Raw genomic sequence first — 21,581 nt, forward strand, 5'->3', positions numbered from 1 at the left:
GCGTCTGCCGTGTGTGCGTCTGCCGTGCCTGCGCATCTGCCATGTGTGCGCGTAGATCACCTCCACCTCACGGCTGACAGTGGCTCCTCCACTCTCTGCCTCTTACCCCCCGTTTCCTAAGGACCCTCTGAGATCCCAGAATGGGTTTCAGGATAATATGACCTACGGTTACTGACTGAATCGTGTCCCCCCAATTCATAGGTTGCAGTCCTAAGCCCAGCCCCTCAGCATGGGATGGCATTTGGAGATGGCGCCTTCAAAGGAGTGACTAAGGTCAGATGAGGTCACTAGGGTGGCCCTGCTCCATCAGGACTGAAAAGGAGATGGGGACACAGACACCACAGGGAACCACCACCAGCCCCTCAAATTCCTCAGGGGGTGCCCCAGCCCTGAGAATCAAGGGGGTGGGGGGCTCTTCCTTTGCTTCTACGTCTGTTTCCGCTAAACCCATTTTTTAATACAAACAGTAGGTACGACTTTTAAAATAAAGAACAGAATGGTTTGTAAAAACCCACCGGCAACCCCAGGGAAGTGGAGGGCAGGTCCCGAGTGGGTCTGCAGCACGCCCCCCTCCCCTGGGGACAAAGCGGCCACACTGCACGGGCCTCTTGCGCCCCGCCACCTGGCCCACGGCCCTCACCTTGGTGGCCGGGTACTCCTGTGGGACGGTCCTCAGGAGCTCAGCCACGACGTCCTGCATCTCCACCAGCGCCTTGTGGCTGCCCGACAGCTTCTGCTCCACGGAGAGGCCGGCTGAGTCCCATGGGGCCCGGGGCAGCCCGTGTCTACCCCACGAGGCCCCCACACGCGCACGCGCACACACACACGGGGCAGGCAAGCACCGGTGCTCCAGGCTGCTGCCAGCTGAGGGGCGTCAGCCTGTGAGGCCACCGAGCTCCAAGGGCGGGTGGGCTGCGCCAGGACCAGCGGGGCAGCCAGCACTGGGCTCTGTGGGCCCAGGGACCCTCCTCCTCAGCTCCCCCCATACTCAGAGGTGACACAGATCACCGTGAGGACGGTGTCTCTAAAGCAGAGACAGTCGTCAGGACCCCAGAGAGCCATGCCATCACTAGAGTGACGGACAGTCAGCTACAGGGTCCCCTCAGATCCCACTATGACGACACCTGTCCAGCCACTCCACAGAGCGGCACAGGACCCCCCACAGGGAGGCACGCCTGGGGCCCTCCACACCCGCTGGACAATTGGCTTTGCCCTGCATGGATAGCTGAGGGCAACTTGAGAAATGAAAGGGGTCCCAGGGACTTGGGGGGCATTACACAGGCCACCCCAAAAGGCTTGCACCAAGGGGGTCAGGCTGGCAATCCCGGGAGCAGGTAGCGACATTCACAGGGTGTTTGCCCAGCTGCCTCCCAAGGGCACCCAGGGTCTCAGGGCTCTGAGAGGCACGAGAGTGGGCCTGGTGGGCTGGCAGGTCTGGCTGTGGGGCCAGGGCCCACTTGGCCTCTTCACGCACACGTAAACACGGTGCTCCGACACTGCCCCCACCCGGGCCTCGCAGGGCCGCAGAAGCCGAGCTCTCACCTGCTGGAAGGGGTTGGCCGCGTGGGGCGAGCAGGCCAGGTAATACTGCAGGATCTCTGCGGAGGGAGAGGGCAGCTGAGCAACTCGACTGCTGCCGGCTGCGGGTCCGTGTGTGTGTCCGTGTGTGCTCCCCCAGGGACACATGGATGCACGCACACGTCTGTGCATGCGTGTCTGTGTGTGTGCACATCCGTGTATGTTGTGTGCTTGTGTCTGTGCGTGTGCTTGCTTGTGTATATAGTTTGTGTGCACGTGCGTGTATGTGCACAAGTGTATTCACAATGTGTCTACGTGTGCATTTCTGCATGTGTGCACATATGTGTGTGCATGTCTTATGCATGTGTCTGTGTGCGCGCCTGTGCACATGTGGGTGTCTACACATGCATGTCTGTGTGTACATGTCATATATCTGCGTGTGTGTGCGAGCAGGAGGGGTGTGGCCTCCAGGGAGCCTAGGGCTGGGGACCCAGACCCTTCTGCTCCGAGCACTGCCCCCCAGCGTGCACAGTCCTCTCTTTGCGGGGAGCCTCATACCACCCCTCCCTCTAGAGCAGCAGACAGGGCACTGGGGGTGGGCAGGGAGTCAGAAGACCCCAGGGAAGAGCCACTTGGGCAGAACAACAGGTCTTAGGCCAGAGAGTCCCCCCAAAGAGGAGGGGACGCAGCCCAGAGGTCGCAGCCTAGAGGGCCCAGGACGCAGGTGGCCAGTCTGCCTCATCCCCATTAAAACAGGTGTCAATTCAGTGTCCACTATTGAAAGATGGGGATTCCCTTACAATTCTGGTTCTGGAAACCTGCGGAGACTCGAGCCCAGCTGGAGCCGACGGAGGACCCTTGGACCCTGACTGCCTCCCCGCCCCATGCTCCCTTGGGGGCTCAGGGCCCTACCCGTGAACAGTAACACTGGCTTTAGAGCTCTAGGTGCCTCCCTTCTCAGGGGCCCTATGGGGCCCAGCCCAGGATGAGGGCCGGCTGCAGCCCAGGGAAGCCCCCTGTGCCACACAGCGTGCGGCCCCTCGGGTCTGGGCTCCCACCGAGCTTTAGCCACCTGTGAACGAAGCCAGCACAACGGCCTCAAGGGCAGCCTGTGCCCACAGGCAGGAGCTCGCACCATGGGAGGCTGGGGCTGCTCATGCCGGCTGAGAACCCAAGAGCCCTCGGTAGCGAGGACCTGGAGAGGCCAGGCTGATGGCACCGAAGCCAAGGACAGCTGTCACCAACCCTGCTGGCCCCCAGAGAGAGGCCTGCCCCCACCCGGGGGCCTCCTCGGGCTTCGGTGGAAACGGTTCCTTCGACTAAATAAACTAAAAGCCAGCCCACACGTTCCCAGTGTCTTTCTCGGGCAAAGGCTGGATCCTGTGACGGCCAGCATCTCTAGGCCACTCAGCAGGCCCGTCCCTGGCGGGGAGCCCCTCTCTCTCTCTCTCGGGGAGCATGCAGTACTCGCATCAGGGGAAACCACCGAGCTCAGCACCCTCCAGCTCTGACCGCATCCTGAGCCCCCGAGCCCCACACCGGCCTGCCTCCAGGATGTCCAACGTGTGCCACACCCAGCCCTAACCCCAGACCTCTCTGCCCCGACTCAGTCCATGGCCTGTGACAACAGCTGCTCAGACCAGAGACTGGCGTCCTCAATTCCTCTCTCCCCTACGCCCAGCTTCTCGGGAAGTCCCGTCAGCTCTTGCTCCAGAGCTCAAGGCTCCATCTCCTGCCTGCAGGAAGGCAGCAGGCTCCCTGCCTCCCTTTTTGACACCCCTCATGGCTGCAGCAGCTCGAAGAAGCTTTGAAAAGGAAATTCAATCACAGACCCTATCTCTCTCCTGCTTCCCACCCTCCAACGGGCCCCCCTAGAATAAAACCAAAATTCCTGACCTCAACCTGGCCCTGCTGGCCTCCTGACCCTCGCCTTTCCCAAGAGCTCTATTTTCTGCCTCACAAACATATCAAGTTCGTCTCTGCCTCAGGGCCTTTGCACAAGATGCACAGCCTTCTCTGGCTCAATTTTAATGCAACCTCTTTGGCAGGCCACCTGCTCTGATGCAGACCGTTGTCACCTGCCCCCACCCCTACATCATCACTGGCCTCACACAGTGCCTGTCCTCATTCCCCCCACTGCCTTCCCCTGGTAGAAGGTGCTCCTGTCAACTCACTGGCTTCCTTATCTGGGTGGGTCCTGCCTCCCCCAGACCGAGGGCCCACAAGGACAGGGAAGCCTCAGCCTCACTAAGTGGGGTCTCCCCAACCTGGCCACAGGAGTACCAGCTCAGACGTGGCCACAGACTCACCTCCACTCAGCACCGAGTGCTCCTCCACCATCCTGGTCACGTAGGTGTCAGGGTCCACACAGAAGTCGCTGGAGCCCTGGGGTGGGTGTGGGCAAGGAAAAGGGGTGACCAAGCCAGGCCCCCAACCCTCAGCTCTCAGGGTAGAGCCTGGGCTCCAGGGTCTGCTTTCAGCTCGGGAAGGTGGAGTAGGAATTTGGGGGGCACTGACTCGCTGTGTGCTCATGGATAGGCCCCCACCCATCTCGGGACCTCGGTGTCCCAGGGGAGGGTGGGAGAGAGGAGTTGCTCCCCCGCCCCCACGCTGAGGCCCAGAGATGGGGCTCCAGTCCTTCCACCACTCACCACAGACACAGCCAGCTCCAAGCCCAGCGAGCCCCAGCTGATGGCCAGGGCCAGGACCCCCAGCAGGCAGACCCTTGGGGCAGAGAAAGCAGATCAGCAGCCCCCCAGCCAGAGGGTGGGGGCCACACCACCTGCCAGGCTGCAGGCCAGAGGACCAGGTCCCAGGGCACACCTGGGGGTCCCCCCACCCAGGAGCTACGGCTCCTCCCTGGGCTGGACTTAGCCTAAGGCCCGAGGCCAGGCCCAGAGGAATCCCTCCGGGGCGGGCTGGGGGCTCAGAGGGCTCAGAGTAGGGGCACGGAGAGTGGGTCTTGGCCTGGCCGGCCACGCGGCCTCCTAGCCCCCGACTGTGGCCCCTCTCCCCCGCGGATGCCTGGTCTCGGCTTTCAGCCTGGCCCGAGCCTGCTCTCCACAGCACGGCCGGTGGGGCCTGTCACTGGACCAGCCCGCACCTGCCTGTGCTCAAACCCTGTGGGCGATGCCACAGACCACACCACCGGCCCCCTGGAGGCCCAAACTCCCCTCCTCCCTGCAGCCTTCGGTCCACCCACTTGGGCCTCCCGCTGCCCCTCACACACCCACTGCAGGTCCTCGCGCTGGCCATTGAGCGCCCCTCCTCACGTGTCCAAGTGTCCCTGCTCCCTCGGGCCTCCCTCCAGCTCCCCTCCCCCTCAGGTGTCCTCGTGGAGCCAGCACGCTACAGACCGCCCTGCCACCTGCCCGTCCCCCCATCTGTTTCTCCTTTCTCCCCGGCGCCCTCATCTCTGATACAGGCACGCCACCCCTGTGAGTGCCACGTGGGTGGGGGCCTGCATGCTCACTGGTCTCTCCCAGCGCTTGGCCCAGGTAGGAGCCAGGACATGGCAGTTCAACTGTCCAGTGAGGATCGTGACAACACCTCACAGCCACCCTACAGACGAGCGGTCACTCTGTCTCTCAGACAAGGAGACGGAGGCACCTTGAGCCACCTCCCCTCAGTGGACGGCTGAGGAAGCCGCAGAGGCAGCCTTTGAGCCCAGCCCGCCTCTGGCCAAGGACGGAGGGGGCAGTGACCTGGGCAGGTCTTCAGGTCTCTGGGCTACAACGTGCAGACTCAGGGGGGAGCCCAGCAGGAACTCAGGGTGACTGGGCAGGCATGCCCGGACACTGACTACAGCAGTGAAAGGCCAGGGTGAGGGAGCAGCATGAGAGCAGGGCCTCGCCACAGGAAGCCCCACCCTTGGGCAGACCGAGGCTGGGCCCGCAGATGGGGGCGGACGAGGACAGGTGCCTCACCCCGTCCCTCAGCCCCGCGGACCCACAGACTCACCCGACCAGGATGCCCTTGGAGCTGCGGATGAGGCCGACCAGCACCAGCAGGCAGATGGCGACGTCCAGCAGCAGCAGCCCCAAGTAGCCCAGCCACCTGTGGACACACAGCAGGTGTGGGCCAGACACAGGAGACGGGAGGGAGGGGTGCCGAGGCAGGCCAGGCATCTCGAACCTGCGCTGGGCAGGGCTGGGGCAAACAGCCCGGGGCCCGCAGGGGCAGCCACCCGCATTTGTGGAATGTGGGGATTGGCGTCTGCTCTTGTAAAAGACGTCCCCATGGGGGACTCCTGCCAAAGAGGCTAGGGAGGCCCGGCCCCTCCCTTCCCCCCATAAGACCGCAGGCACTGGGTGCTGGGTGAGCCTAAGCCAAGGGCAAGGGGCCGGTGGGGTCGCACCTGTACCAGTCGTAGAGGTCCACCTGCTCAGCCAGTGCCTCCAGCGACACAGCCGTGTTCCTCCAAAATGGGATGGCAGCTGTGTAGCCCAGCAGCATCTCGAGCAGACCCTGCAGCCGCTGGACCGCCCGCAGGGGCTCTGGCCGCGTGGCCAGCTGCCGCTCCAGGCTCTGCAGGCTGGGCTCTGCTGTGCGGTTCAGAGCGGTGGCCGTGTCCCACACCTGCCAGGCCAGGGCGGCGTGAGCCGGGGCACAGACGCGCTCCCCGCACATGCCACCCCTTGGTTGCCCGACCCGGGCCTTCTCCCACGATTAGGCACACACACGGGATTTAGAAGCAGGAAGCGAGCCCCCTTCCCATCACACGGCCACTCACGCGGTCCTGGACCCCTGCCACCGTGCGGTTGGCATGGCGGAGCGAGTAGGTGGCCCGATGGATGCCGTCACTGGTCTCCCCGTTGCCATAGAAGCCCACGGCGATGCCAGCGCTGGGACAGGGGGACGGCATGACAGCGCAGTCCGGCCCGCCCCTTCTCGGCCCCGCCCCCTCGGCCCCCCCCCTCCCCGCCGCCCCGCCTTCCTCCTCCTCGGCCCCGCCCCCGGCCCCGCCCCGCGCTCACCTGCAGACCAGCGTGGCGATGATGACGCACCAGGCGGTGCAGCAGCAGTCGGCGTCCAGGTGCTCCTCGCTCTTGCGCCGCCGGCAGCACAGCCAGAAGGAATAGAAGAGCAGGAAGAGGAGGTCCAGGGCGAGGCAGGCCAGCGCGGCGGCCCCCAGCAGCAGCAGCGCCTGCAGGGCGGTTGGGAATCGGCGCTGGAGACGTGGAGCCCCGCCTCGGCTCTTCTCGCAACACCAGTACCAGGGAATCTCACCCGCACCCCGGGCCAAGGGACCAGGCACACATTCCCACTGAACCCTCCCCCAGCCTGGGGACGGAGCCTCCCAACACCTGAGTGACACACCTGCGGTCACCCAGACCTGAGACCCCAGACTCACGTCCTCAACCCTGCACCAGACACCAGGACTTGACCCAAGCCCCACTTGGAGAAGCCAAGGGGGCCAGGTCCCCTCTCCCAACCCCTCCCAGGCCCTGTGCCCTTCCCCATGGGAGCCTGTCACCTCCTGGGCCCCAGAGCCCAAGGCAGGATGTTTGAACAGAGGTCCACAACCAGGCCCTGTGAGGAGGTGCTGGCCAGAGAACAGACACCCAGACGGTGAGCAGGGGCCCCTGGGCAGGGCCAGCACAGCTGCTGAATGGCCACATGACCGAGGAAGGCCCTTAGTCTCCCTGAGCCCCAATTTTCTCCTTTGTAAGAAGGGGGTGACGCGGCCTCCCCAGAAGAGGTGGGCAGTCTCGGGAAAGACCACACACAGCAGGGCCCTCGGGAGGGGCAGTCAGCATGGCGTCCCCATCCTCTGCTCTGGATCTGGCCGTCCTAGCGAGCCCTGAGTAGCCTGAAGGGCCCAGAGCTCTCCAACCACGTCTGGGGAGGCACCAGGGGAGGAGGAAGTGCCACCCCCCCCAGCACCCTCCTGTCATGGGGGCTGGCGTCCCCCATGGGAAGCAGCTGCCTTGATCCAGCCGTGACACCTGCTGTGGGCTCAGCCCTCTCTGGTAGGCACGGAAACAGGGACACAGCCCAGGACAGGCGCCAGCCCCACTCCCCTGGTCTGGTGCTTCACCCCATTTCACTGATCAAGAAACTGGCTGCAGAGAAGAGGAAGGACCCACGTGCCCACATCATGGCCCCTCTGGGCACCTCAGCACCCGTCCCTTGTTGGGGTGGGAGTGGAGGCTGACCCAGGCTGCAGGCTGGGCCTGACCATGTGCACCTCATGGCGCGGACAAGTAAATACCACCCAGAAGGTCTGACACTCGGAGGGGCCCACCCCATGGGGCTGTTGGAGTCATGGTGTGATGACGGGGACCCCTCAGCTGCCCTCGGTTGCACTGCTGCAGAGCCTGGGCCTCAGGGGAACCTGGAAACACCCTCCCTCCCCACGTCCGAACACTCTGCAACATGGCTGTCCCTGGGGCCTGAGCCTGGGGAGCCGCTGGGGGTGGAACATTCCAGGCCCACCTGCCCCCTGCGGGCCCCCTTGGGACAAGAGGCTCAGCCACAGAGGCACTGGGACCAGTGGATGGCAGCCCTGCACCCAGAGGCTGTCTCCCAGGGGATGGCACTCCCTGCCTTCCCAATAGCCGGCTGGCCCCAAAGGCCTCCTGCCCGGCCCACCATCCCTGGCTGACCCCCATCCCTGAGGTGGGGCTCTCCCACCTTCCACCTGACCAGGGAGGCACCGACCAGGGCCAGCCCTACAGCCACGGTCCAAAGCCACCCCGGGGCTGAGGTGCTGTTTGGAGACTGGGCCTCTGCCCGCTTCACGAGGCACAGGGTGGGGGCCCCCTCTTGGGGAAGGCCAGGACACCACCAAGAGGCTGGAGTCACAGGCCACAGCCCTGGCCTGGCTGGCTGCCCTGTGCTGCCCAGGAACAAGCAATCTGGGTGCAGAGGGTGTTGGGGGCCACCACCCTCCACTCCCTCCTTCAGGCTGGGTCCAGCCGCCCACCCCCTGCACTGGCAGTTGGGCCTGCTGGGCGCTGACCACCAGCTGGGGATGGGAGGGGAGCAGGCCCAGGGGGCTGGCACCAGAGCCACCTCGTCAGCACAAGGCTCCCTCGAGGTCCCAGGGCACTCATGTCACAGAGGCGACGCCAAGGCCCAGAGGGGACCTTGCCCAAGGCACATGGGGAGATGGGAGAGGCTGCCGTGGGGGGTCTCCAGGCAGGAGTCAAAGGCCTGCCAGAAGGCCAAGGCCAGTCACGGGGGGCGCTCACCTTAAGGGGCCTGGCATCCAGCACCACGTTCTCCCCATCCCACCCGCCCTGCACCGGTGACAGTGAATATTGGGGTGCCTGGAACAGCATGGTCTGTGTGTCCCCTAGATGTGCCCTCACATGCACAGGCTGGACCCCGACCAGAGATGCCACAGGCCCTGCCTTCCTTCTAGGTCAGAGGCAAAGAGCAGAAAAGACCACTGCTGCCAGGGCCACGGCTCACAAGGGACATCTGTACTCCCATAACCCAGGCCACCCTCTGTCCCCAGGGCACCTTTGCCATCCTCCAGCCCCCAGTCAGTCACCAGGTCCTGTCACCCCTGCTTGCCTCTATTCTGCCCTGCCCGCAGGCTCCTTCCTGAGAGACCCTCCCAGACCCTCAATCAGACTACACCACACCCCTACCTAGACGCCTCCACCTGGAATGGGCCCCCCTCCAAACCCTGCGCGCCCTCGTTCCCACGGCGCTGCGGGCCACGTCGAGCAGCCCCATCTGCCCTGAGCTGCCAGCCCCCGCTGGAGGCTGCCCTCTGCTCTCAGAGGCCTCCAGGGGCCCTTGGCTGGACTAGCCAGCACCCCACACCACCCCACCCCATGCCACCTCCTGATCCCCCTCCCCGACCCCCACTCCCTGTGGGAAACAACCCTGGAGAGCAGGGCCCACCTCTTTGTCCTGTTTGGGTCCCAACCCCATGTCTAGAACACAGCTGGCTGGGTCTGATACTTAAATAAATGTATCTACACACGTCCTCTCAAGGAAATCCTTCCCGGAGTGAGGAAGCTGGAGATCAGGGCACCGGACAGACGGAACCCAAAGAGGCACCCAAGCGGGGCCCCCAAAGCCCCCCTCTCCCCCCGCCCCGAGCCTGGCACAAGGCTGGAGCTCAGCCTGGTGGGGAGTGAGCCCGGCCCTCACAAGAGTCATCAAAGAGCCCGCAGGCCCACATCACCGCCTCGGTGGCGTCAGGACCACCCACTCCCATTTGCCAGATGAGAAAACTGAGTCAAGATAAGCATCACTGGCCCGACGAGATCCCAGAACCTGGGGCGAAGCTGGGGGTGGGGGGGAAGGGGCCAGGCTGGGGCTAGAGGGGGCGGGGCTGGAGCCGGGGCGGGGCGGGGAGGCTGCACCGCCGGGCTCTCCACTCCTCTGGGAACCGGGTCAGGTGCCATTGCTCCAGGCCTTGGCATCCGAGCTGCGGGGCTGGGGGAGGGGGCAGGGGGTGCCGCCCGCAGGACGTGAGACAGGCGGTGAACAACAGAAAACGCAGAAGAGGCGGGGGCGCTGGGCGAGCCTGAGTTTGCACAGAGCCCCGGCGCCCCGAGCGGGCACGTCCTCGTCCAGGGGGCGGTCAGGGAAGAGGGCCCCGGGAGAGGCCGGGGGTGTTTAACCACCGGCCACACTCAGCCCCAGGGAAGTGGGGAGGGCGGGAGGCGCACTCGGATCTTCTACAGCTTTGATTTGGTTTGGTTTGTCGTTGAGGTTTTTTTGGTTTTCTTTCTTTCTTTTTTAAACCATGAACACGTACTACCTTTATAATTAAAACACAAAACCAGAAACCTGCTAGTAGCTCCTTCTGCAGGCGTGGGAGGGCCCTGGTCCAAGCCCAGCTCAGCCACGTGGGTCTCTGTGGCTCCCGGCCAGGCCCTGCTGCTTGCCCGAGTCCTCTCCCCAGCTGTCACACGGGAGAAGGGCCCCCGAGCGAGGAGGGCTGATTTGGGCCCCTCTCGGTTTACAGTGCTGTCGCACAGTCCCTGCTGGTGCCCCGTCCCCCAGGAGCTGAAATCAAGGGGAGGGACACCCTGGGTCTCACCACCCGAAGACGAGAACCACCTGTGCCCCCGCAGCCACCCCAGAAACCAAAGGCCAAGGGGGCACACTGGCTTGCCGGGAACAGAGTGCCACAGTTCAAATGCTGCTGCCTGGGTCTAGAAGGGACCTTGAGACAATGACTTTAGCCTCTGTGCCTCAGGTTCCCCACGTGCACAACGGAGACAGCAACGCCTCTCTCCCAGGAGGGTCACCGTGAGGGTTAAACGAGGTAAGACGGGTAAAGGCTTAGACCAGCGCCGCCGTGGGAGCCCCCAGGGAGTCAGTGCCCTGCGGGGTGCTGCTCCCAGGGCCAGCTCTGCCTCCACGCAGCCGGGTGGGCTGGGGACACAGAGTGGGCTCCTTGGCTGCCAGAAGGGAGGGAGCCCAGGGCGCTCACAGACAAGGTGAGTGTCTGCATGGCCACACTAACATGTGCACTTTAATGCCCACACGTGCACACACTCACTGCCACGCACGCTCAGGCCCACGCATGCACGTACGTTCATGCCCACACACACATTCACACCCACGCACACGTCCACACACGTGCACGTTCACACCCACAGAGGCATGCCACACATACGTTCACAAACACATTCACACCCACACACACGTCCACACACGCACACGAATGGCCACATATTCACACATGCACATCTACACCCATACATTCACACACGTTCACACCCACACATGCACACACGTTCACACCCACACATACACACACGTTCACACCCATACACTCACACACGTTCACACCCATACACGCACACACGTTCACACCCATACATGCACACACGTTCACACCCATACATTCACACATGCACATCTACACCCATACATGCACACACGTTCACACCCATACATTCACACACGTTCACACCCACACATTCACACTCACACGCATGGGAAGGTGTTGCCCCAAGAGCCCCTCAGCTGCAGCAGCAACAGCTGCTGGTGGCTGGAAGCTCCTGGTGGCTGCCGGCAGGTGGGGGGGGGGGGGTCAAGCACCTGCGCACTGGCCACTTGCTGGAGGCTGGGAGGGGGCAAGGCCGGCCAGAGGCAGCCTCACACGCAGACACAGCCTCCTGCCCAGGGCGAGGAGGCCACTCCCGTCCCATCCCTGCCTCACGGAGCCAAGTCAAGGGGGAGCCAAGGGTGGGACCAATGCCCAAGGAACCCCAGGGCCAGGCCCCTAAGGGTGAGAAGTGTCCTGGAGCTCAGAGAGGGGTACCCAAGGGCGGGAGAGGTAAGTCCAGAGGCTTCCCCGGAGGCAGTGACAGGCAGAGGCCTAGGTGTCCCCGCAAGACCCCCAAAGCCCCGCACACAGAAGCCAGGCGTGCAGGCAACCGAGGTCCCGCCCCGCCCTTCCAGGACTGTCTGCCTGGCTCTTCCAGGTCTGTCTGCCCCGCTCCAGGAAGCCCTCCTGACTCTGCGCTGGGTCTGTCACCCACACCTCCCCCAGCGGGGACTGGAAAGGCCTCCCCACGCTCAGCGATCTGCAGGGCCGGTGCCCCTCGGCTCTGAGGCCTGGTGCACCATGGGCGCTCAGGAACACGGGAGCTCCCTGCTCCCCACCAAAAGCTCCAAGCGACTGGGGCAGCCTTCCCTCTGGCAGGATGGCTTCCTCCCAGACAGGGCTGGCCTTAAACAGTGATCCCACTGGGTGGCTCCCCAGCACGGCCCCAAAAGGCAGACTGTGGGGCCGGGACAAGGAGAGCCTCGCTCGGCCCCCATGGGAAGGGGACAGGACCCTCTGGTTTACACAACAGGGCTCTGGGACTTAGGGGAGGGCGGCACCTGGAGCCCAGGGTCCCAGCCTGCCCACAAACAAGCAGGGCCTGTCCTCGGCAGGGCGCATGAGCCAGGCATCGGGGAGCCCAGCACCGGCAGCTGCTTCCTCCTACCCAGGCCCAGCATGGCCTCTGCCCCGTCTCCCGAGGCCAGATTCCCAGAGAACAACCTTCTGCTGGCATTTCCCGTAGCAGCCCCGCCTCCCGTCCACAGGCTGGCGTTCCCTCTGCTTCTCCCGGGCCCATTCACAAAGAGAATGGGAAATGTCTGATCAGCATCTGGGCTCTGACCAAATGGAATTTTCCACCACTGAGGGAGGTGATGTCAGCACGCGGTCAGCGAGGCGAGACGCTCAGTCCATATCCCAACCGCCGGCCACAGTGCTGGCTGTCCGCCACCTGAAGCACCAGGACGCTGGAGGGCACAAGCAGCGAGCGCTTGGGGTGGCCGCGTGGCCCTCCTGATGGCCCCCACCTCCTGAAGGCCCCTGCAGCCCCTGCCGTTGTGTATCCACTGAGGATGCCCCGCCCTGCCCGGGGCCCACACACTCTCCCCGGAACCCTGACGCCCCCACAGCCCCCACCCACTCTGGAAACATCAGTGAGCCAGAGTTCAGGGTCTGAAGCCTCACCCTGGCCCAAGTCAGGCCCAGGCCCAGGTCTGAGGCCTGTCGGGGGACCCAACAGGAGCCTGGCCCCAGCAGGTCCTCCCTGCCCTGGTGGAGGACAGGGGGCAGGCAGGGGCCCAGGGCAGCAGCTGTCCGCCGTGTGAGCCTAGGCTGGCTCCCTGCACAGGTGGCCGGCCCTGCAGGGTAGGGGGATCCCTGGCTCAGCCCCAAGCTTGTTGGCAGTCTGGCTGCAAGGGGGCCCCAAGCCAGCCCTTGGAGGAGAGGGGCCACTGTGTGCCACCAAATCTTACTGAAGCTTTGCAGTGGGAGGCTCAGCACGTCCCACAGACGGGAGACCACAGCGTGAGAGCAGGAGGCTGCGAGCCGGTCCCTTCCATGCCCCACCGCTACCCTGCTCCTGCCGGCTCTACTCCTCCGGCCCGGCCTGGACACGGCCTGTCAGCCACAGGCACGCGCACGCCCCCATGCAGAACACCAGGCTCGGCACCAGCACAGGCCACACGGAGAGGCCCCAGGCCACCAGGCTGGGAGGGCCACGCATGACCCAGGGCAGCACGTCCATGTGCCACCAGCTGGGTGTCCCCAAAGCCCCTGGCAGCACCTGGCATGGAAGCTGCAGGAGAGCGTGCCACACTCAGAACACACACCGGCACCACAGACGAACGGCCCGCTGAACACAACCCCCTAACCGCCTGCTGGGAGAGCAGCCTCTGCGCCCTCAGCAATGGACCCTGAGAGCTGCCCGAACACTCAGCCCTCTGCAGGCCACCACAGCCCACACCAGGCAGGGGAGCCCCTGTCCCACCAAGACCCTCACAGGGGCTCTGCTCTGATGGGAAGTGTGGGCCTAGGGCTGCCCCTCGACCCAGCCCCAGAGGCCACGTCCCGGCCACAGCAGTGTGCCTCCTCAGCCAGCCCAGCTGAGGGGAGCCACGTGCCCCCGGGCGCCGGCTCTCCGTGGGCTGGGGAGACTTGGGGACCTGCCAGCCAGGGCTAACTCTGGTAGGCTCCAAGAGGTCAAGGGGGGTCCAAGAGGTCAGGGGACTTCCTCAAGGTCACACGGCCGGGGGGGTGCAGCCAGGATCCCAGCCCAGGCCAGCGTGACCACAGCCTGAGGTCCCACCACTACCGAGGTGTGAGAGGGCCCGGTGAGGCCCACGGGCCTGCACAGTGGGAGCCTCGGGGAAGCCATGGCCCCACCTCGGCTGGGCCCCGCCCCTCCTGGCCACAGCAGTCCCTGAGGGGCAGCTCAGCCAGGAGCAAAGGGTGAAGAGGCTGTGGGAGCCCGGCAGAGGACCCGGGGGTGCAGGAGCTTCAGGAGGGTCCCCTGAGCTGCCATCGCAGAGTGAGCTGGTGCCAGCAGGGCACCCTGAGAGGTGGAGCAAGGGTTCCCAGAGGGGACGGCGTGAGCACAGGCCCGGCACAAGGTCCAGGCTGCAAAGCTGCGTCCTGAGGGGCCGCTGGCAGCTGAGATCGGCGGGGCCAGGCGGGAGCCTGCAGTGCAGGCGGCAGTGAGGGCTCCAGGCAACAGGGCCAGGACAGATGGGGGCCCTCCACCACCTCCAGCGGGGGCTGCGCGGGCACAGGGCTCCCAAGGAAGCTCCGCGAGAGACCCGACCCTCCCGGGCAGGCGGAGGGCGCCGGGCTGGCTGCACGGCCGCCCCTCCTGCATGCTCCGCTGCGGCCCCCAGATGCCGGCCAGAAATTAAACACAGATTTTCCACGGAGCGGGCTTGGGTTTCGCGAATTCCATGACGGTGAGCTCGTGGTTGTGCTGGGAGAAAGCACAGCCAGCAGCCGCCGGCCGCGCTGGAGCCCGGGGGCCCCTCTCCGTCCCAGCTCCCCCCCCACGCCGAGTCCAGGCCACCGCGCGGCACAGACCAGCCCCCGTGTCCTCAGAGTGCCGCGCTGCCCTGCCCACCAGGAGTCACCGCACAGGGGCCCACGAGGCAGAGGCCCGGCCTCCCCCCAGACCCTTGGCCGACACAGGCCAACCTCAGCCAGGGGTAGTCTGGGGGCAGCAAACGGCTCGCCGGGCACACCCACCCCAGATCCCACCCGCCCCTCCTGTGGGGACCCCAGCCTCAGCCAGCCTCCTCGGGGGGCATGCCAACTGAGGGCTGAGGGTGGCCTGTGTGCATAAGCCACCTGCACTCACAGGGGCCCAGGCCTGTGCAGGGGCCATGGGAAGGGAGGCTCCCAAGGGGCCACGCAGCCCCCAGCTCTCTGCAGACGCTGCACGCCTTGTCCTGCAGCCCCCAGCTCCCTGCTGACCTCACACGCCTTGTCCTGCAGCCCCCAACCCCCTGCTGACCCTGCACGCCTCGTCCCACAGCCCCCCACAGACCCCAGCACGCCTTGGTTCCTCCTGACCTGGCCCATGAAGCTGCTCTATTCCCACCTGGCCCTGCTCCCTGAGGGCACATCCCACACCCAGGCACCTTCCCCTGGCTCTGGACAAGAACAAGAGTGGCCTCATGGCCAGCTGGCACCAAGTGCAGCCCCCTTCCTGCCCCGGGCACTGGGCTGGAGGCCTGGCCTTGACCCAGACCCACCACAGCCCTCACAGCCCCGTCCACAGTGCCAGGGCCACCCACTGCCCCAGCAGACGTGCACCGTGCCAGGAACCCCTCGGGAGGCCTGCTGGGCAGGCAGCAGACCCAATCCTGGGGGCATCTGCCATCCCGCGTCTGGCAGGGGCTCAGGGCAGGCCCAGGCACTCAGGACCTTAGCTCGGGGGCGTCCTCTGGAAAGTGCCCCTGACTCTGGCAGCAAGAGTGGCGCCCTGCTCTGGGCGACACAGCGCCCAATGTGTGCCCTCAGGGCCTGGCCACACGGAGCACCAATGGCCATCTGTGGGGCTGGGTCCTCACCCTCCCCAGGACCACAGGGAGCCCCTGAGAGCCACCTGAGGGCCACATGTGCAACCCGGCCAGGCTCCCTGCAGACCCCAGGAGGGAGGCACGGATCCTGCCACTGCCCGCCCTCTGTCACGTGCCCCCATCCTGGGGGGGCCACATGGGGCACTTCTCGTATCTGTGACCCAGCCCCTGGGCTGCAGATTCAGTTCCTTTTCTTCAGCCGAGGACCCAGCAGAGCAGCGGGGGAGCAGGGGGGTGTTCCAACACCTGCTGAGCTCCCCTGAACCAGCACCTGCTGGGGGGACCCAGGAAGCCTCTCCCCCAGACTTGGAAACTCCTGTGTCCACGGGGAGGGAGGGGGCGGGGCCAGAGCAGGAGCCTGCCCACATCTTGCGGCCCACGGACAAGGGCCAGCCGGTGGCTTCCGTTTCACTTCCGCAGGGGTGGTGGCATCCACCCCCCAAGCCCACTGTGCGGCTCCCCAGAAAAACGCTTACGAAACAGACCAGGAGCCTCGTCAGCAGAGCGGCCGTGGCCTGGGGTCAGAGCCACAGAGCAGCCGGCCCAGAGCCTGACCAAGAGCCCCTGGCCGGGGCCCAACCAGCTGACGTCCCTTCCCCACATGGCCCTAGGCAAAGCAGTACGGTGCTGGGGAGAGAGCCTGTCACTGCATCCTCAGACACTCGAAAACCAGGTGCCCCTGAAGGCCCTCAGCAGGGCCTGGTGACACAGACTCTGCACCCAATACGGGAGGAGGACAGGTCGAGTTTGACCCCAACACCCACCCCCAGCAGGTGCAGACTTGGTGGTCAAGGCAACCAACGGCCTGGTCCTCCCCTGGCCAAAGGCAGGCCCGTGACCCTTGCGTGGCCAGTCGGAATCTCACCTGGGACTTTGACACTGGCCAAGAGGGAAGCAGCCAGGGTCAGTCAGGCCCAGCCGGGGCTCCCTGTCCGGACACCCACCGATGCCTGGGCCCTGCACCCCCAAAGTCCAGCTTGTCAGCTGCTGTCCAGGCAGAGGGGACTCTAGAAGCTTCCACCCAGCTCCCCGGGGCGCTGTCACATTCGGTATGTCTCTGTCACTTGCAGCCTCAGCATCCTGACTGGTACTGTGGGCCGCTAGCAAGCATCAGGAACCAAGGACCATGGACAGGGTCCCACACACATGACGGCTACCGGCAGGTGTCAAAGAGCCCCAGGTGTGCCTCCAGCTTGACGTGATGCCTGCCCCCGATGTGTAAGGGCAGGGACAAACTCCAGCTGGAGGGACTTTTTTTTGTCTTCATGCTCCTTCCTGTTTTCTAAATGTTCCGTGAAAGTGTATTACTTTTGTAAACTAGAAGAGAGGTGATAAACGCTGTTTTTAACCAGACCAAATTTCTTTCTGGTTAGTGGGGAGGATGACAACAGGGCCAGCGCCACCCACAGGATGTGGCTGCTGTGCCACCAGCCTGCAGTCAGCACACAGTTGACCTTGATTGAGTCGCAGCATTAAACCAAGGTGCTGTGGTCTCTCCCAGGAGAACAGTGGCCCCTGAGGGCCACCCGACCCAGAGTTCAAATCCCCTGAGTGGCCACCCAGTCTGGGCTGGAGCACTCACCACCTCCCGCAGCAGCACATTCAGACCAGAGGGACTCCCTTATTCCGGGCCAAGACTCAGGCTTCTCTCTGCCTCAGGGCCTTTGCACATGCTGTTCCCTCTACCTGGAACCCTCTTACCAAAGGTCTCTGCACAGCTACCTCAGTCTTATCTTTAGGATCTGGATGGAAACATCAAGCACTCAGGGCTGTAACGGGAAAGGGGCCCCAAACACTGGGCAAACCGGAGGGGAGGGCTACCATCTGACCTGGGAAGTGGGATGGTGTGCCCAGCACATGCCAGGCTCCAGGCGAGTCCCTGCCCTCCTGGCATACATGGCCTAGATGGCAGCCCAGGTGCTACCTCCTCCAGGAAGCCTTCCCTGACCACTGGGCTCCTGCAGGCCCTGTCCCGACCCCGCCACACAGCCGTTAACTGCTCTCCACCACCAACGTGTAGCTTCTAGCCCCCTGACACTGGTGGAGACAGTGAGCAAGAATGAGAGAGACTGAGGGCACAGAGTGGGTGTGACCTCTGCCTGAGGACACCTGGGGTGTGGGGAGGCTGGGGAGGGGGAGCCGTGAAGGGCCGGCAGGCATAAATGAGGCAGCTCCGCCACGTGGAGCCCAGAGGGGAGGATGGACCCACCTAAGGCCCACAGAGCTGGGGCCCAGGCCTGGCACTCCTCTCCCGGGTACCCACTCTCCAGCCCGAAGGCTGCGGGACCTGCCTGCAGCCGGGACAGGCCCCACGTCACCACGGAGCACAGACCGGCCTTAGTCACATCAGGTCCCCAGACACCGGGCCCAGCCTGCCAGCTCGGCCGTGTGACCACCAGAGCCTGCCCTCCCCTGGGCCTGCACCCCCTCCCCTCAAAACACAAGCCCCCCACTCAGCTGCGCTGTGCTCGGGGAGCCCCGCAGGACCCACAGCAGCCCCTCCCGCGGTCTGTCCATTCGGCACCCGCCGTGGGCCCCCAGGAGACGCATGTGACGGCCGGGAGCCCCTTCTCTCCAGGAGGGAGCCTGAGCCCTGAGCCCAGGAGAAATCGAGCACCTCTGGATGTCAAATCGGCCCCCTGCTCCAGTGGAGGCTCCAGGCCCCCAGCGCAGGGCCAGCCGGGGCCCTGGGAGTCATCAGACCAGCCCCCTTTGGCTCCTGACCCCTGTGCTCACAGTTCCCGCAGGGGGCCGGCCCTGCGGCGCCCAGGGCTGACTCCCCGGGCCAGGATCTGGCCCCACCACCTCCTCGCTACGTGATTCTGAGCCAGTCTCCTCTCCGAGCCTCAGTGTGCAAATCTGTGCCACGGAGACACTGTCCTCACCTCCCAGGCTCGTGTGAGAAGGGGTTAGTGACACGCAGCCCACACCACACCCCGAAACAGGGCCTGACCCACGGGGTTTTCCAGTGGGTTTCACCAGGGCTCCCAACAGTGGATGGCGAGGGCAGGAAACAGTGAAGCAGGATGAAGGCTGGTCTCCCTCCGCCACAGCACCCAGCTCCCGCCCCGGGGCCCGCCTGTCCCCTGCCCGGCCCAGAGGACAGAACATGGGGGAGGGGACTGCCAGACCCCCCAAGCTGAGCTGGGGGCTGGATAGAGATGGGCTCCCAGGCCAAAGGGGTGCCCTGGGTCAGGAGGAGGAGGGGTCCACCACCCACGAGGGGGACAGGGCAGCTGCCTCCCCACAGCTAGGAACGCTCTACCAGGGGAGGCAGAAAGGGGCCCTGGGCCACGGTTCACACTGACCCATTGCCCACTCACCCAGAAAGGGAGCTCCATGTGCTTCACGCCCAACACAGAGCAGGAGCACGGGGCCCTCGCATCCCCACCTCCACCCTGCCAAGAAGGCATGCCACCCCAGATATCAGCACGAGGCAAGGAAGGCTCAGAGAGGTCAAGCGCTTGCCCAAAAGCACCAGCACAGAAGGGCAGAGGCAGGACGCACGCCCAGGTCTGGCTCACTCCACAGCCCCCCGTGCAGGAGCGGAGGCGGCGGGGGATGGAGACGGGCTGGTTTCCACACTGTGAATTATTCAGTGGCTAATTCTGCTCCTCGGAGAGGAGGCAGGAGAGAGAGTGAGTCAGAGAGCTCCCACAGCACTCTGTTCCCACAGGGAGGGAACAGAGGCCCGGGGCAGAAACAAGGGTCCTCGCAGGGCCAAAGGGCGCCTCAGGAGGCCGGGTGAGCGGAGGGGGCCTCCACAGGCTTCAGGTATCGGCACCTCGATCACCAGCCACCACGCATCCTGGACTCCCAGCTGAGGGTACATGCAAGGCTGGGCGCTCCAGAGGGAGGGCAGCCAGGCTGACCGTGGGTGGGCAGCATGGGCAGGTGGCAGCCCACAGGTCAGGAGCAAAGCTCTGTGGGGGTCACAGACACCCCGGGGGCCCCAGGGGCTGCCCTGGAGCTTGGGAAGTGACAAGTAGCAGAGGACTTCCTAATGTACGGCACAGCCTCCTGGCCTGCCGAAGCGGAGCCCCTGGGGACAGGCAGGAGAGCCAGCACACGTGAAGTTCCTGGGGAGCACACAGAGCTGTTGCCTGCACACCGGTCAGCCCCTAGAACTGGGCTTCCAGAATGTGGGTGCTATAAGTTTTATAAAAATCCTGCTGTCTCCGGGCGTGCCCGGGCCAATCCCTTGCCCCTTTTCTAACCTGCTTAGACACAGATCAGTGGGGCTGGGGAGCGGGCACCAGGTGAGCACTGAGGCCGGGAGCGGCGGGCTCCCCTGCAGAGCCAGGGCACCCACGGGGCCCTCACCCTCTGCTCACGGTTCTCCTCCTCTGGGTCAGGAAGGCCACAGAGGACAGAGTTCTGAATAGGCGAGGTGTGGCATGGGCCACAGAATACCGGATTTCCCAGGCCATCTTGACAAGCACAGCTGTTCCCACCCCACCCAGGGGCTCTGCAGGGATCAATGGAGAGAAAACCAGAGGTGTTCCGGGTGACCAAGCATGGGCTTCTGGAATCCAGATCCCCAGGCAGGAAGGAAACACCCACAGCCCAGTCCCCTGACCTGAACTCGAATGGCAGTGGCTCGGCGGTGATGGGGGTGGCACTGGGGCTCGGCATGACCCCAGCCCAGGGCTCCAGAGGGAAAGCCTGATCACTTGGGGAGAGGGCTGCAAAAGGCCCCTCCCCCCAACTCTGCCCAGGCCCAGCTCCCTTCCAGCCTTCCAGACTGAGGCCCACCTGGCGTCCCCGTGGCCAGGCCTCCCTCCCTCGGGGGCTACTGGCAGCTGGGTCTCCGGGCAGGCCAGGTGTCACCACAGTGCACACAGCACTGTGTGTACATGCCACTGCCTGGCCGCCTGGCAGGGGGTCATTACCCGCCCAGGAGGGCTGGCATCTGCCTAGGCCACTTGCCCACCAAAAGCCTGGCAGTGAGTGGGATCCCCCGCTGGGGGTGAGGGGCCGGGTGCACCCTCTGCACTGTCCAGCATCAGCTTGCTCTCAGCACCCTGGGGTCCTCTGGGAGGTGGGGGGGCTCTGGCCAGGTGATGGACAGGGGCCTGGGCAGGAGTTGACAGCTGGTAGAGAGGGCTCCACGGAGGGGAAGGAGGCAGCTCCACGTACCCCCAGAAAGGAAGGCCTTACTGACACCAGACAAGAAGGCTCGAGTCTGCAGGAGGGCCGCGGACCCTCGATGGGGGATGGGGGGCTTCTGAGAGTCTCGAAGAGGAGAGACCCGCGACCCAGGAGGAGACCCTCGAGAAGAAAGGGGCCTGCGACCCACGAGAAGGAGGGAGCCGTGAGCCCCGATGGCGGATGGGGACCTTCGAGAGGAGGGGGCCGGGCCCCCCCGGGATGGACGGGCCGTGACCCGGGGCCCTGACCCCCGAGCCGGGGGTGCGCGTCACCTGCTGGTAGTCGGTGTCCTCGGGCCGGAACTGACTGCTGGTGGTCTCCCAGTGCAGGTCGAAGTGCGGCAGCCGGTGCAGGAGGTTCACCCACCAGGGCGCCGCGTAGCTGACCCCGGCCATGGCGGGCCGGCCGCTGGGGCGCGTGGCCGCGCGGGGCTCCCTCGCTGGCCCGGGGCGCGAGGTTCAGGGGTCGGCCGACCCCGGCCTGGCCACCCGCATCGCCCGCGCGCTCCTGGGCCCGGCCCGGCCCGGCTCGGCCCGGCTCGGCGCGGCTCGACTGCGCTCGGCTCCGCTCGGCCGCCCGCGCCCGCCGCCTCTTTGTTC

At 65.2% G+C, this 21,581-nt stretch overlaps 1 protein-coding gene across 2 annotated transcripts in view; it reads right to left on the bottom strand.

Moving 5' to 3' along the window:
* The window catches only part of TTYH3 (tweety family member 3), a 31,682-nt gene extending 10,107 nt beyond the window's left edge, over window positions 1-21,575 (bottom strand). For both annotated transcript variants that reach the window (XM_046666636.1, XM_046666634.1), the window contains exons 1-9: window positions 21,255-21,575; window positions 6,495-6,664; window positions 6,251-6,362; window positions 5,876-6,096; window positions 5,479-5,574; window positions 4,170-4,242; window positions 3,828-3,903; window positions 1,543-1,598; window positions 641-733 (exon numbers count right to left, since the gene is read on the bottom strand). In XM_046666636.1, coding sequence (XP_046522592.1) covers window positions 641-733; window positions 1,543-1,598; window positions 3,828-3,903; window positions 4,170-4,242; window positions 5,479-5,574; window positions 5,876-6,096; window positions 6,251-6,362; window positions 6,495-6,664; window positions 21,255-21,377 — 1,020 coding nt within the window. In that variant the 5' untranslated portion in view covers window positions 21,378-21,575. The remainder of the gene's footprint in view (window positions 1-640; window positions 734-1,542; window positions 1,599-3,827; window positions 3,904-4,169; window positions 4,243-5,478; window positions 5,575-5,875; window positions 6,097-6,250; window positions 6,363-6,494; window positions 6,665-21,254) is intronic.
* Window positions 21,576-21,581: the final 6 nt, after the last annotated feature.

Source organism: Equus quagga, chromosome 7, assembly GCF_021613505.1.
Source record: "Equus quagga isolate Etosha38 chromosome 7, UCLA_HA_Equagga_1.0, whole genome shotgun sequence".
NCBI lineage: Eukaryota > Metazoa > Chordata > Mammalia > Perissodactyla > Equidae > Equus > Equus quagga.